This window comes from Gymnogyps californianus, chromosome 4, assembly GCF_018139145.2.
Source record: "Gymnogyps californianus isolate 813 chromosome 4, ASM1813914v2, whole genome shotgun sequence".
Taxonomy (NCBI): Eukaryota; Metazoa; Chordata; class Aves; order Accipitriformes; family Cathartidae; genus Gymnogyps; species Gymnogyps californianus.
In genome coordinates, this window is record NC_059474.1 from 81674642 (window position 1) to 81688096 (window position 13455).

Here is a 13455-nt window from a genome sequence, read left to right on the forward strand (position 1 = left end):
AGAGTACACAAATGCGTGACTCCTACACAAAGGAACCTTCTTAGTGTAATGCCAATAGCGTAAAGGAGTAGGTCCTGTTTAGGCTGAAAGTCCTTGCAAACGCTTTGGGTGAGGAAAGAAGTAACATTAGCAGCTATTCCAGATTGGCAACAGGAGGAAGTCAGTCTCAAAGGCAGAACCCTAAACTAATTCAAAGTGTGTCTGGCAAAATTAAACAGAAAACTTGTGATCCGGTAGCTATGTTGAGGTACAGATTACCAGAGGTTTTCATGGCACCAGATGCCATGCTTCAAACTACATAACGTACAACAGCAGAGAGACTATCTTATGTAGATCTGCAGTTGTTCACCATAAAAGAGTAGTCATGACTAATTAGTACTTTTACTGTTGCATTTATATAATGGCAATATACCTTACTTTACTTTTTCAAAATATGTTTATATGTGAAAATATCAAATTAAAGTAGTATAGTAAATACTGAATACTGAAAAAGCCAATAAATCCTACATATATTTCTGGAGTATGTCTAACTGACAGAAAAGCTGAAGTGAGTTGACACGTTATGAGAATATCAGCTTTCTAGAGCTAGTCAAAGGAGCCTGCTTCCTTCAGCTGGGAATACTGGTCGCTACTCAACTCCCAAGGACTCTGGTGCATTGCATGGAGGCAACCTTTAAGAATTACTGCAAAAAAAGACATCTTTAAACACAACAGAATTTCAGCATTACTTTGCTCCTCGCTTACTCTTGACTAAGAATTACACAAAGAAACACTCCCACTTTTATAGGCCATTACAACTAAGAAGAGAAAGAAATTACTCCGTACCCTTGCTGTGAAATTGACCGCAGCTCCTCGGTTTAGCAGAAGCGTTGCCACATTGACATTTCCATAGTGCGCAGCTATGTGCAAAGGTGTAAAGCCACTCTACAAAGGGAAACAGCCCTTATTATAGAGTCATTTTATATAAGATAATCAACTTAACCAGAACTTGATTTTAAAAGCTGCTGGCAAACAAATGTATCATGTCAATTTTATCCAGTTCACCTATAATATAGCACAGCCTTTCAGGCAGAGTGCAGTTTTCATATGAGAGGTTATCCAAGTGCTTCATTCCTTCATTCTCCAATTCAGTCTTCTGAATCAGTGGCCAATAAGAAGAGTAACTTTCATCATAGAAAATATTAATATATTAGCCATTCTTAAAAAAAAAAAAAATAAAGGAAGTTTCCTTATTATAATTTGGAAGCAACATGGGTCTTTTGGGCTGCATCTGTTTACTGGTTTTGGATAAATGACCACAAAACTTGTTGGACTCTTATTTTACTGCTCTTAGAATTAGAAATATTGACAACTTTTTTTTTTTTTTTGAAAAAGCAGTGGTTATTCAATATGTAACTCAAGAATTTGGTGTGCATGAGAAACTACTTAGTAGCATAGTATAAGAATCATAATTATTTATATACAATTTGGATCTCAAAGGTTATGAAGAAACTTTGCCATCTGTACATCAGAAAAACCACAATTTACTTATTGCCTTTTGAACACTAGAAGGTGAAACCTGCTCCAGCAATGAGATACAGAATTGCTTGACAACAACATAAAAAAGATTAATTTTTCAGAAACTAGAACACAGAGCAAGCTTTTAGCCTCATAAGTAATTCAAGTAGAAAGGACCTTGCTTTTGAGGTTTCCCTGAAGAGCTTTACACTAATTTGATCAAATCTTATTGTTAGTTACAGAAAGAGAGAAATACTCTTGGATTCTAGACTATACTGTATTTTCAACTAGGTTTCATTTATTTCAGTGTACAAATCATCGTTTTAAACTACTCATGGAATAAAGAAATGTAGGCAGATGTTGCACTCTGAAATCAACTTTATTCCCAAAAGACAGAGCAATCGGCCCACTATTTTACCCTAATTGCATTTAATTCCTTGTTAGCCCACAGGTTGTCCTGGTCAAAGTACAGTCACTCATTAAATTCATAGTCTTCTGCTGCGATAAATTACCGGGGAAATGTCTACTGAGGATATTAGGCACACAAATACGATACTGCGTTAAGCTATAGACGGAATGCATATTGCATTAACGACTACCTTCTCGTGGACACGTTTGCCTGGTGACAAACGCAAGGTACTGAGAAGCAATGTAATGGCCGGTGAAGGAGAGGTAACGCCCTTCACATTTACCATAGTGGAGAATGGGCAGATGCCAGAGAGAAGCTGTCACCCTTTACAATTCACTTCGCTGGCTGCCTCGTGGCAACTTGCTCATGTGCGCACACACCAAGCGTGAAGCACTTTCACACGGGTGCGTGCATTCAAAATTCCTTCCCTCATCTAACAGAGAAGCTCCATTATTTAAAAGCAGGCATTCAAATAATGACCACATTCTTGGAAATAATTCTTCTTCCTAAGTGTGACAATAACCTTTAGGGGAGAAATCACAGTTCTAGCCAATCGGACCCATGATTTTTAGTGGAAGTGCTTGGAGAGTTGGTATTTCCAGAATCCGTATTAGAAATGTAATATTATCTGCTGTAGGTAAATTCTGATTATGTGTTATCCCTTAAGGACCTTTCAAAACTTTATTGAAAAGATCGTAATAAGAACAATGGTAAAAATAAGCAGATGCTCTGAACAAGTTTTTACCTTGGAAGATTTGATTATATTTATTATTGTAAAAGAAGGAAAATGAATTTTACCATTATTCTGGCTGAGCCAGACACCTTAATTTAGTTATGCCAAGTGAGTGCATTTTCATAATTAACGAAATGGAGCTAGAAAAGCATCTTTATCCTCTTAGCTCCATTACTCAGTTCAGACTTCTTTGAACTGATGTGAATTCTCAAAAGTTTACTTCAATAATGACACAAATAAAAAGAAATTCTAAGACAAAGGTTGAATAAAAATAGGTTTGCTGAGTTCCAAATTTCTATGTATTAAAAAAGAGTCACATCTTCACTTTTAGTGCTAAATAATAACGAAATATTGCCACAGAGCAGAGAAAATAATTGTAAGTAACAGAAAGAGTAATTAAAAATTTTTTATCTCGGTACCTCAGTCGTCCTATTCACCATCATCTGATGCAGCATGGTTTGGGAAAAAGAGGAACAGTATTAAAGATTGGCCGCAAAACGAAGAACTATGTTGCTTTTTGAAATGAGTTATGCTGTTAATTATGGGAAAAGCCATTCAAGCATGCATTAACTTTAAATACAACCTACGTTCCCATGGGCAATAAACCAGTATCCTATTTAATAGTGAAGCAGTGATTCTGCTTCCATTCCAGTGTCTTCTGGTTTACAAATAATGAGAGAAAGCTGGTTATCAAAGAAATGGGAGGTATAACTAAGAAGCAGAAAAATGAGTAGTTTGTAATTACTGTGTAGCTAAACACCGCAAAAGTAGATATATTACTGGTGATACTGGTCGAGCAACTTGTCTCTCCCCACAGAAGAAATTACCTTTAACCATTAAGACGAAGGAAGTAACGTTTGTTGCCCATTGGCACTCAGCCACGTGACTACCTTGTTACCTCTAGGGCAGCATCATGTTACCTTGGACTGCACATCGGCATTATGGTCGTTCTGCAGTAAGAGCGCCGCTGATTTGGTGTCGTCTTTTCTAGCGGCAATATGCAGAGCTGGTAATCTCACTTTCCCCTTGGTGTCATTTTCCAGGAGGATGGCCACCGCCTGGTTGTGTCCTTGTTGCAGTGCAACAGCTAGAGGAGTGAAACCGTCCTGGTAGAGAAGAAAACAAGATGTTTTGATAAGCACATTACCAGCTGTTTTCTACCTCTGCACCACCGTCTCCAGTGAAATGACATTGGAGGCACAATGTTTTAACCCAGATATGATTTCAAACATGTCAGAAGCACACTTTTCCCACTTCAAAGTAGCCTTTTTTTAAGTCAAGTACAAGCAAAAGATCATTCTACAGTATCTCTCTTAATTCTCATCTTAAAATGGGCCACAAAGCATATTTTTAGCAATATTTTGGTAAGGATTAGTGAGCACTATACAAAGTCGATGTGAAAAATACACAGGGAACCTGTTTCTGAATACCTCATGTCTCTGCAAAAAGAAAGCATATCTTCAGATGCATTTGCTGCTGTTTCCCATTCTAAGTTACACATGGACTATGAGTCAAGAAAGCCAGATCATGTTTAGGAATTTATTCTAATTTGAAGCAGGAAAACATTAGATTATTTGTACTTTTTGGAAAAACAAAGTCAGAAAAATCTCTCTGCTTTTCATTCATAGTTTTAGCTTTGTTTTAAAATTATTTTCAAATTGTCTTGCTCCTCCACACATGCCCCAGATTGCCAATGCTTTAAAAGTCGTCACATGATCACAAATTGCTATCTCAGCTGAAGTACTGCCTGCTCCCATATCTTTTATTCTGACTATAAAACTGAATCTAGCTCCAGTCTTGCATCCTGCCCAAGCACACATATGCTGTAACCACGTGCTAGATTGGAGGGCAGCTGAACCACGAGGAACAGAGCAGCTCTCTGAGTCTGTGACTGGAGGCATGGCGAATAACAATGAAAGAAAAGGGAAGGGCATAAAACAAGGGCTTCTATGTCTAGGTCGGAAGGAACAGCTGAAGAGTTGATTATAGCCAGAAAGTGAGAAAACTGATTTAGATACATTGTAAAAGGCATAGGAACAAGACAGAATTGATTTGGAACAGGAATATGGAAAGATGATAAAATAATAAAGGCCAAGTTAGGAAGGAATGAGCGCTAACATATGCCGAAAGAAACATCTGAAGAATTGCCAAAGCAATTTTTCCCCTTAGTAATCTAATAACATTCACTCCCTTTTGCATAGAACTGTGGGTAGGTGCGTTGTAATAGCGATACTACTATGGTTTCTTTCTGTAATAGAGATTAAATTCTGTACAGTGAATTAAAAAAAGGGTGAACAGCTGATGAAACAGCTGAACTGTAAAGATAATTCTGAGATTGGGGCTACATTAGGTGTTGAAATGGCTTAATGCATTTGCCTTTCGGCTCTGGGAACATGAGAACAAATCCTGGATTAGAGGCCCTGTGAAACTGAGCTCATCCTTACTCTCATTTTGTATATATACATATATAAGCATTAGAGGAAACGAAATATATCCAAATGCAGTGCAAGTTTCAAAGTTTCAAAGATAAGATCATCCATTTGATTTGCACCACTTTATCTTCCATCCTTCTCTAAAAGGACACAACTCTTTCTGCCTTCCCTCTCCTATTGCTTCTGGAAAGCATGGCTGACCGGAGCTCGGAGAAAGCGTTTCATTTCCCCATCTCCCCACATGAGGACAGCCAATCTTTGATGCCAAACACAGCAGGTCCTTCTCCAGGTATTTCAGTGGTGTCCTCAGTTCAGGCTGCCATCCCACCTTATTTAATGTATGTAATGTAACATCCCACCATTTCTTCATTCTGTTCATGAGACTAACTCTGGGCACGTGTGAAAGCAGACAGTGGCTCAGGCCATCCTTCAGTAACACTCAAATCACTGAAACCATCACCTCAACAAGACCTGAACCCAAAACTTATCTAGTTAAGCGCTAAGGGGGTACACAGCCTTTACTTTCCAAGCTACAAAAGTGAGAACTGACCTTTCTGATGGCAGAAGACAGACTTGGACTCAGGTTCACAGTGGAGGGCATTTGATTTTTTTTCCCCCCCCCGCCTTTTTTTTTTCAAAATCAGACTATACTGTGAGTTCCAGTGATGCCTAGATATCTGCATTCAAGCAGAGGCCACATTAATCATAACTATCTCAGCCTCACAGTTCCTGTAAACTAATGAATGAATTTCCAGTGCACCTGATCATCACAGACAGTAAAAGTTACTGGGAGAAAGGCTGCAAAGCAGGTGACTGTGGGCTGTAGCCGGGCTGGGCTCCTGGAGAGCCACAGTTCCACTCGGCTCCTTCACAAGGAGTGTGTTTCTGTCACGTTGCCTGGCAATCACACGGGATTTCATATTTCAGAAAGCTGACATGTAACATGATCGCCATATATGCAGGCCATGAGAGGATTATTTTAGGAGCTGTCATCAAATGGTACAGTATCCATTGAAAGAAGGGACAGTAAAGCAGCTGTTAACACTAGCAGTTCGGTTTAAAGGAAAGGAGAGCAAGCATAAATGCACCATCATTTCAAATTCATCCATTTGTGAAGGCAATCCAGAATGGGTCAGTTTCTGTATGGACTAAGGAAAAGTAATGAACATGAGCAAAAGCTCTGACAGGAGAGGAACCTTCCTATTACTACTTCACGTGGCACATCCATATCCACAGAACAAACACGAAGCCAACACACTTTGCAGCACAGAGCCTCTTCATTCATCCCCTTGGCTTGGAAGAAAAGAACATTTGGCAGAAAGAGAACAAGAGGAGGAAACAGAATGAGCACAGTCCTCATGACCTAGGGAGTTTTCCCCAGTGCCCTCAAAATCCTCCCATTTGCAGAAGGAAGTTCTGATTCAGTTCCCCTTGAGATGGAGTCTCGTCTCTCTTACTTTGGTGTCTGCCCTGCTTGCACTGAAGTTACTGCAGGTTTACAGCACTGCAGTTAGATCCAGAACGTAGCAATTAATACCATCCTTCTGCATATTTATACCCACATGGTCCGGCAGTAGAAATAAAACGTCTGAGGAGAAAACAGCACATTGCCTGCTGAGCTCATTGAGGTGATCCTTGTTAGTCATTTGATTTCCAATTTACGCTAATCACAGACAATAATGAATATTCATAGGTTACACAAAGTTGCAGACGAGCCTTAGAATCAGAGTAACTTAGCTGGTCAAAGAGGTCCAGCTGCTATGGCTCCTCACTTAGGGGAACAGGAGGCTGGAGTAAGTGACCTCCTGAGGCCCCTTTCTACCTGAATGGTTCTGTGAACCCAGCACCACAGAGAGCCTACTCCACTCATCACTTTTGTGCACGCACTTGCCTGTTTCTCACTCTTTCTCTCTATGCAGGAAATATAACTCATCTAAAATCTCAAGACCCAATCTAAAAGGAAGCTTGTCAACAACTAACTGTTGATACTAATTGTTTCTATACCATTTTACGCTATACACAGACATCCTTCTGGACACAGTCCTCATAGTCCTAATTATGGTATTCACATTATGTTCCACACACTTTTCAGCTGGCTGAGAAAGAAGCTGAAGCAGGCCTCCAAACTACCTTCCCCCGAAGACCCCTTGTACAGCCAAGAGTAGGAGATACATGCTATAATATTCTATGCACTGATTTTTGTCCAGATCTTACAGTGCAAATGAAAAAGCAGCACAAAGATAGCCCTGTTGCTCAGGTGATGGCAGTCCTAGATGCTTGAGTTTTCATTGGCTTTGTCGGAGACGTAAATCTGTTCAAATGAAATGTTGTACCTCTCCACTTAGTCTATGATCGATCTACTATTCAATCCATTCCCCTAACAATACCACCTTGGCCTCCTATAATTTCTACAGCCCTAGGGACCTTTCTTCAAAGCCTCATTCATTTTTCAGAAAATTCTCCAGGAAGCCAATAGGAGAACTGGGCACAAACTGAAGGTGAAAATCCTGGGCTCACTAAAGTCAGTGGAAATTTTGCCATCAAATGAATCAGGCTGGATTTCATCCCTTGACTTTTCACCACTTCCAGATCAGTTCACCCTTGTCTTCTCTGCGTGTAGAACAAAAGGCTAAGATTCATAAATACCACTCATTGAAATGAAAGTGTCGAAGTTCTCAAAATACTCCATTTGAAAAATCTTCTGACTTTAAGCAATCTGAATATAAAGGCAAAGGAAAATAAGAGCGTGTGTAAAAAAAGAACAATATACCTCACCTCAGTAGCTGTGCTTTGGTTGGCTCCATTCTCCAGGAGATATTTCACCACTTCAATGTGGTTCTCTTGAGCTGCCATATATAAAGGAGTAAAGCCATTCTAGGAAGAACACACGAGAAAATATTGTAATGAGGAAATTGAATATACCAACAATACTGAACCCCAAATAAATATATGGCTAAAAATGCGTTTGTGCTTTTTTCACTGAAATGTTTTAAGTATGTAAGTAGAACAACTTTGTATTTTTTAACTTAATATGGTAATGTTTAATGTCATTGAAACCCACAAAACTCTACATGCTTTCACACTCATTTTCTTTTGACACATGTTTTAGGGAAGCAATGGATACACTAATTAATAATACAGCTATTCCTTGCTGATAATGCTCAGGCAGTGTCAAGTTGGCAATAAAGTTTTATGAAAGCTGACAGCAAAGCAAGAGTTTCCTCCATTTATTACATTAACTTAACCAAAGGCATCATCCCCTGGAGACTATAAAGTCCATACCTCATGACAAGCTGAGTAGAGATGACAAAGGCTTAACATACTACATAGAATTTTGTAATACATAAAACATTGCAAATCATCAAACATAAAGGAACTCAACCTTGCAAAGTAACAACTGCATTTCTGACCATACCATACGTTCATCTATCATTTAACTATAAACATTCATTAAAATGTCCTAGAGTCCTTAAAAGAATCTGCTCTGGATAATACAGTAAATTGAAAAAATTCTTCTAAGTTTATCAAACTACAGGCAAATTCATTAGAAATATAAGTCCTTTCTTCCCATTAAAATACTTTAATGCAAACAATTTTAATTAATTAGCTACAAAATCCTTATGAAAGAAAGGCATGGAAGTGAGCTGTCTCCCTGATTAATAACTTTCTTCTAAGATTTTTTTAAGATTGTTAAAAAGGCCTTAGAAAATTCTTTAATATTCTGTAGATTACCATGTAACATAAGAGGACATAATCACCTATACTTCTGAAAACATTCTTCTGTCTTGGAATGGCACTTTTAGCTAGAACATAAACCATAAACCAGACTTCAAACATGCAATTTATTTTTTTAACTTGCATGCTGTCACAATGAATGATAAGCTTGTGCATTTACACAAGCAGTCAGAATTAATGCAAATACTGTCATAACTAAGAACCTTGTTTCAGAGAAGCCAATATTATTCTTTCTAGCAGACTTGCTGTGGAAACATTCCAGTAATTTCCTAATGAAATGAAATCTCATTTTTCAGTCACTAGATAATACAGTTGATTGTAGAACTGATGTCTTTACAACCCCCCTCTGCATTTACAAACGCAGAAGATTGCTCAGGCAATAAATGTCATTTATGTTGTGTATGTCATATGATATATGTCATATATGTTGTAGCAAGTCTTTTAATACTGCTTTGCATGATATTCTGGCACTTCCATCAACAATCTTGGGACATATAATTAAAAAATGGCACCCAGAGAACAGTTAACAGCAGTTCAATGCCAAAACTGTGGGATGTATTTTGAGTGGCTTTGCACAGGGGTCTGTCTTTGGCAGGTATTATCCAATATCCTCAGTAAGGACTTGAAGGATGGAATAGAGTGCTCTTATTACAGTTACAGACAGCATGAACAAGATGGTCTGCAAGTACGCCACACAACAGGATCATAATTTGAAAGGTTCCTGTTACGCTGGAGAAAAGAGCTGGAAACGTAATTTAGTAAGGACAAATACAAGTTTCTCCGCTATTGCAGGAAAAACAAACTATGCAAACAGGGAATGACGAGTTAGAGAAGAATTCTACAGAAAAGGACCTGAAGGTCACAGTGGTCTACCAGAGGGCCACTGGTCAATGAGCTCATTCTGCTGTAATAAAGAGAATCGTTGCACTGGTGTAAAAATATATCTCCCTGGGGAAGCTATTTTTCTTTGAGAAAAGACTAGTAATTGGTGGTGTTCTGTCTGGAAAGGGAAAATTGAAGGAAAACAAGATAACAGTCTTTAAAGAGGAGGGTAAAGGTCTGTTCTGCATGTTCACAATGACTAAAACAAATAGAAAAGCACATAGTTTACTAAGGTTGCTGGAGAGAAAATTCAGGTTAGACATCAAGAAAAGCCTCTTAACAGTAAGGTCAGTCTGCATTGCATTTTGACGGGCAGCTTCCCTCCTCCCAAATCACTGCTAAAACCAGGCAGCAAACTGGAAGCACAAACTAGGCAAACGAGCCAGCCTCTTCCACATCCACCCTGGGGCTGGGAGGCCAGCAAGTTGGGGGGTGCGCTGGTCTCCCGGCTGCTCCTCAGACAACTCTTTAACAGGGGGAGACAAGAGATCTCATCACAGCGTAAAATGAAGGAACGCTGTTCAGCGCGTAATTAGGAAGGTGCAGAAGGGCAGGGGATTGCCAGGCATAGCGACTGAGCTGGCAGTGGGAACTATGAACAGATTGGTTTCTTTTCGATTGCACTTGTACAGAATAAGACTGAGAAAACTGCAGGTAACCGAGTTGGCTCACTGTTTCGGTTTTCCTTCCCACTCCGGAAAGAAACAAAATGGCAACCTATTACGTATAACTAATAGTAATTTTCCACCTGCCTCATCAGTATTTTAATATTAAAGTCTAATGTAGCAGTGTTTTAAATGGTAATATGTGCCATTTGTAAAATCCTTCTAGCACTGCATATTACATGGATGAATACAAGGATCACACCGACTAATACAAATTTGAAGAATACGAGAATTTTCAAGCCAAAGTAAATCAATTTGCTTAAAAGCTTTGAAGAATTTTTTTTTTTTTTTTTTTCCCAATCAACTCAAGTCCCTAGTTCTGGAACAGGATCAGGACAATAAATCCTGGATTAGGAGACCATGAACAATACATATATGACTTCATGACCATTTAGTACCAAGAAGTACTAAATGCTTTTCCATACAGAGATCCAAAAGAGTGCCCATTATATCAAGGATATCCTCCTCACGTGCTATAATCATACCTGAAACTACAGCAATCGGGGGTAAGGAAATTCTTGCACATAAAATCATAGCCTTTTTTTTTTTTTTCCTTCAAGCTTTATTTATAGTTTAAGCCTACTGTATATATTTTCTTAAAATCTGGCTTATTTTAGAAGTTGCAAGAGCATGCCAAGGTCTATGGGCAAAACTGCCTATACCAGACACACTGAAAAAGCTTCCCCTGAATTTCTCCCCGTGGCAAGGTCAAGCCTGATTTTTTCCGCTGGCAGGGTAAAGTCTGCTTTCTCAGTGAAGAACTGGTTTCAGAGCTTCTAAATTGCAGTGTTCCTGACCTCAACACTTCTGGCTCTTGGCCAGAAAACTCCTATTTTAGGATTCCCAATATTACCGCTCTCCTTGGCAGAGCTCTGCCCAGTGGGATTATCTCTTAGCTCTGCTGGAGCTCTTCCTTCTCATTTGTCCACTGGACCCCAGGACTTCCATGCCTCCTCCCATCCCGCATAGGTTCTATGATGTGTCTGTCTGTCTGTACCCTACACAGCAAGCTTCTGTCTCTCTCAGCCAGTCCTGCAGTTAAATGGAAATGCCCACAACAAAAGAATATCCTTCCCCTCGTTTCCTTTACTTCCGTTAATCTAAAATCCTCTTCCTGGTTTCTCATCTTTTAGTTTCAAAGAGCTACATGCCAATACTTGATTTCTCTGTTCTGCTTCTAGAGATATTTCAAAGCTCAAGCTCTGCAAATTGAAGAAAACATGCCTTCCCTAGACTTTTGTTTCACTACCCCAAAGCGTCTTCTACTGAATCTACGACATTCTCGTTAATGATTCTCCCCTGCACGTACTGCAAAGGTGACTGACCTCTCCCCTCCTTGTTTTAGCACGTGGAATAGGATACAGAGGATTTATTAGGCCAGGGGTGGAGAATTTTTATTTCAATAAATTTTCCTTCAGCTTATGATTCCATACTGTATAAAAACATTCCAGAATTAAAGTAAAAATACTGACTGTGGCATGTAAATGTGACCTGGAAAAGGAGAAATGCACTTTATTTTGCTTTTTCTGAAAGCCCGGCTGTGTAATTATGTTACGTCTGTATGTTTAGATTTTGTGCATCATCTGAAAAATAGAAATCAATTTTGTAATGATATATAACATTCATTTTCAAACAATGATTTCATCAGAGTATTTGTGGTGAGGACAGAGTACTCAGATTTCATTATCCTTACAAATGTATACTGCAAGATGTTTACTGCTATAATATAAAGTTATAATGAGAAATTAACGCTGAACAAATAGAGTGTATTTCATACTCCATTTTTTCTACTACATTCACTGATTTACTTGCTAATTGAGAAAATTAGTAGCTCTCAATGATTCTTCAAGCTATTAATGCAAATTGGCAAGTCTATATATGACTCAGAATTTGTATCATTAAATTTTGCCCAAGCCCTAATGAAGAACACATTTTGAAGAAGCAGAGGGATTATTAGAGCATTTAGAAAATCATACAAACAGTTATATAGCTTGGTTGAGCTTTATTTTATGGCAGGCTTTCAAGGAACCATGCCCTTTGCATGCAGTACCAATGATCAGAAGCACACATCTTCCGAACTCTGATTAGTAACCAGTGTGTTCGAATGACTAGCCTACCCATGCTTGTTCATGAAGATGTGGCCTTTAGTGTCTATATACCTATAGTATCTATATACCACATATCCATATATATCTCTCTATATTCATACTGATAAGGAAGAGAGAGAAAATGGAGATATATTATCTCCCCCCTCAGTTTGCCTCTTTTAAGATGACACATGAGAATTAAGCAACATATCCTGTGATTAAATAGCTAGCGTAAACCCAGATGAACATATCTATTTTATTTTAAAGGCCTCCAGGAACTGATTAAGACTGTATTAGAAGATCACTGAGATTACCAGGGAAGACGAGACAACTGACATCTAATGCAATTGTTTACATACAGCAAATGCTCGTTCCTACTTCCTCTTCAAGATGTAATTACCAGTCAGAAGGTCAACACAATCAGCGGATTGCCCGACCCAGACCAGTCGCCTCCTCTGCCTCTCCATCTTACTGCATGGGGTTTTGGCTTGGCGCTTTGGTCGCCTTCTCCCCCCAGTTTTGCTTCATATCAAGGAAACGAAAAAGTTATTTTCTCACGGTCACAAATGAAAACCAAATCAGTTAGGCTTTTTCTGCAACCTTTACTACAATTCTGCAACTGCACTTCTCAAGCAAAATTCAGAGAAGATACTGTGCACAAAATACTGCCCATATAAAAGCTCGGTTTCCTTTGGGTCACTCTAGGGTTTCCTTCATAGGACCTAGCACTTAATGCAACCTAAGAGAAGCCTTTGTGAAATTATTCTGCCTTCCTCCCTGTGCCTCCTTCTCCTTCTGCTCTTGTTAGAATTTAAGCCAGTCCCAAAAAGGAACAGATATTGGCAAAAAGGATGAGGCAAGGGTGAGACAAGCTTAGGTTACTCATGAAACAGCTCACACAGATTATAAAATCTTCTGATTTATGGTCATGTATTAATATATCATTTTACGCAGTAAGATCATGATTACTTCTGGGGCCTTTAAGTTCAGTAACTTTCAGGATTTTTTCTACTCT

The 13455-nt window shown here is 38.8% G+C and overlaps 1 protein-coding gene across 2 annotated transcripts in view; it reads right to left on the bottom strand.

Annotated features, from left to right (window-relative positions):
• ANK2 (ankyrin 2) overlaps positions 1–13455 on the bottom strand; it is a 246943-nt gene that overhangs the window by 114399 nt on the left and 119089 nt on the right. For both annotated transcript variants that reach the window (XM_050896051.1, XM_050896049.1), the window contains exons 5-8: positions 7847–7945; positions 3560–3745; positions 3059–3082; positions 826–924 (exon numbers count right to left, since the gene is read on the bottom strand). In XM_050896051.1, the coding sequence (XP_050752008.1) occupies positions 826–924; positions 3059–3082; positions 3560–3745; positions 7847–7945 (408 nt within the window). The remainder of the gene's footprint in view (positions 1–825; positions 925–3058; positions 3083–3559; positions 3746–7846; positions 7946–13455) is intronic.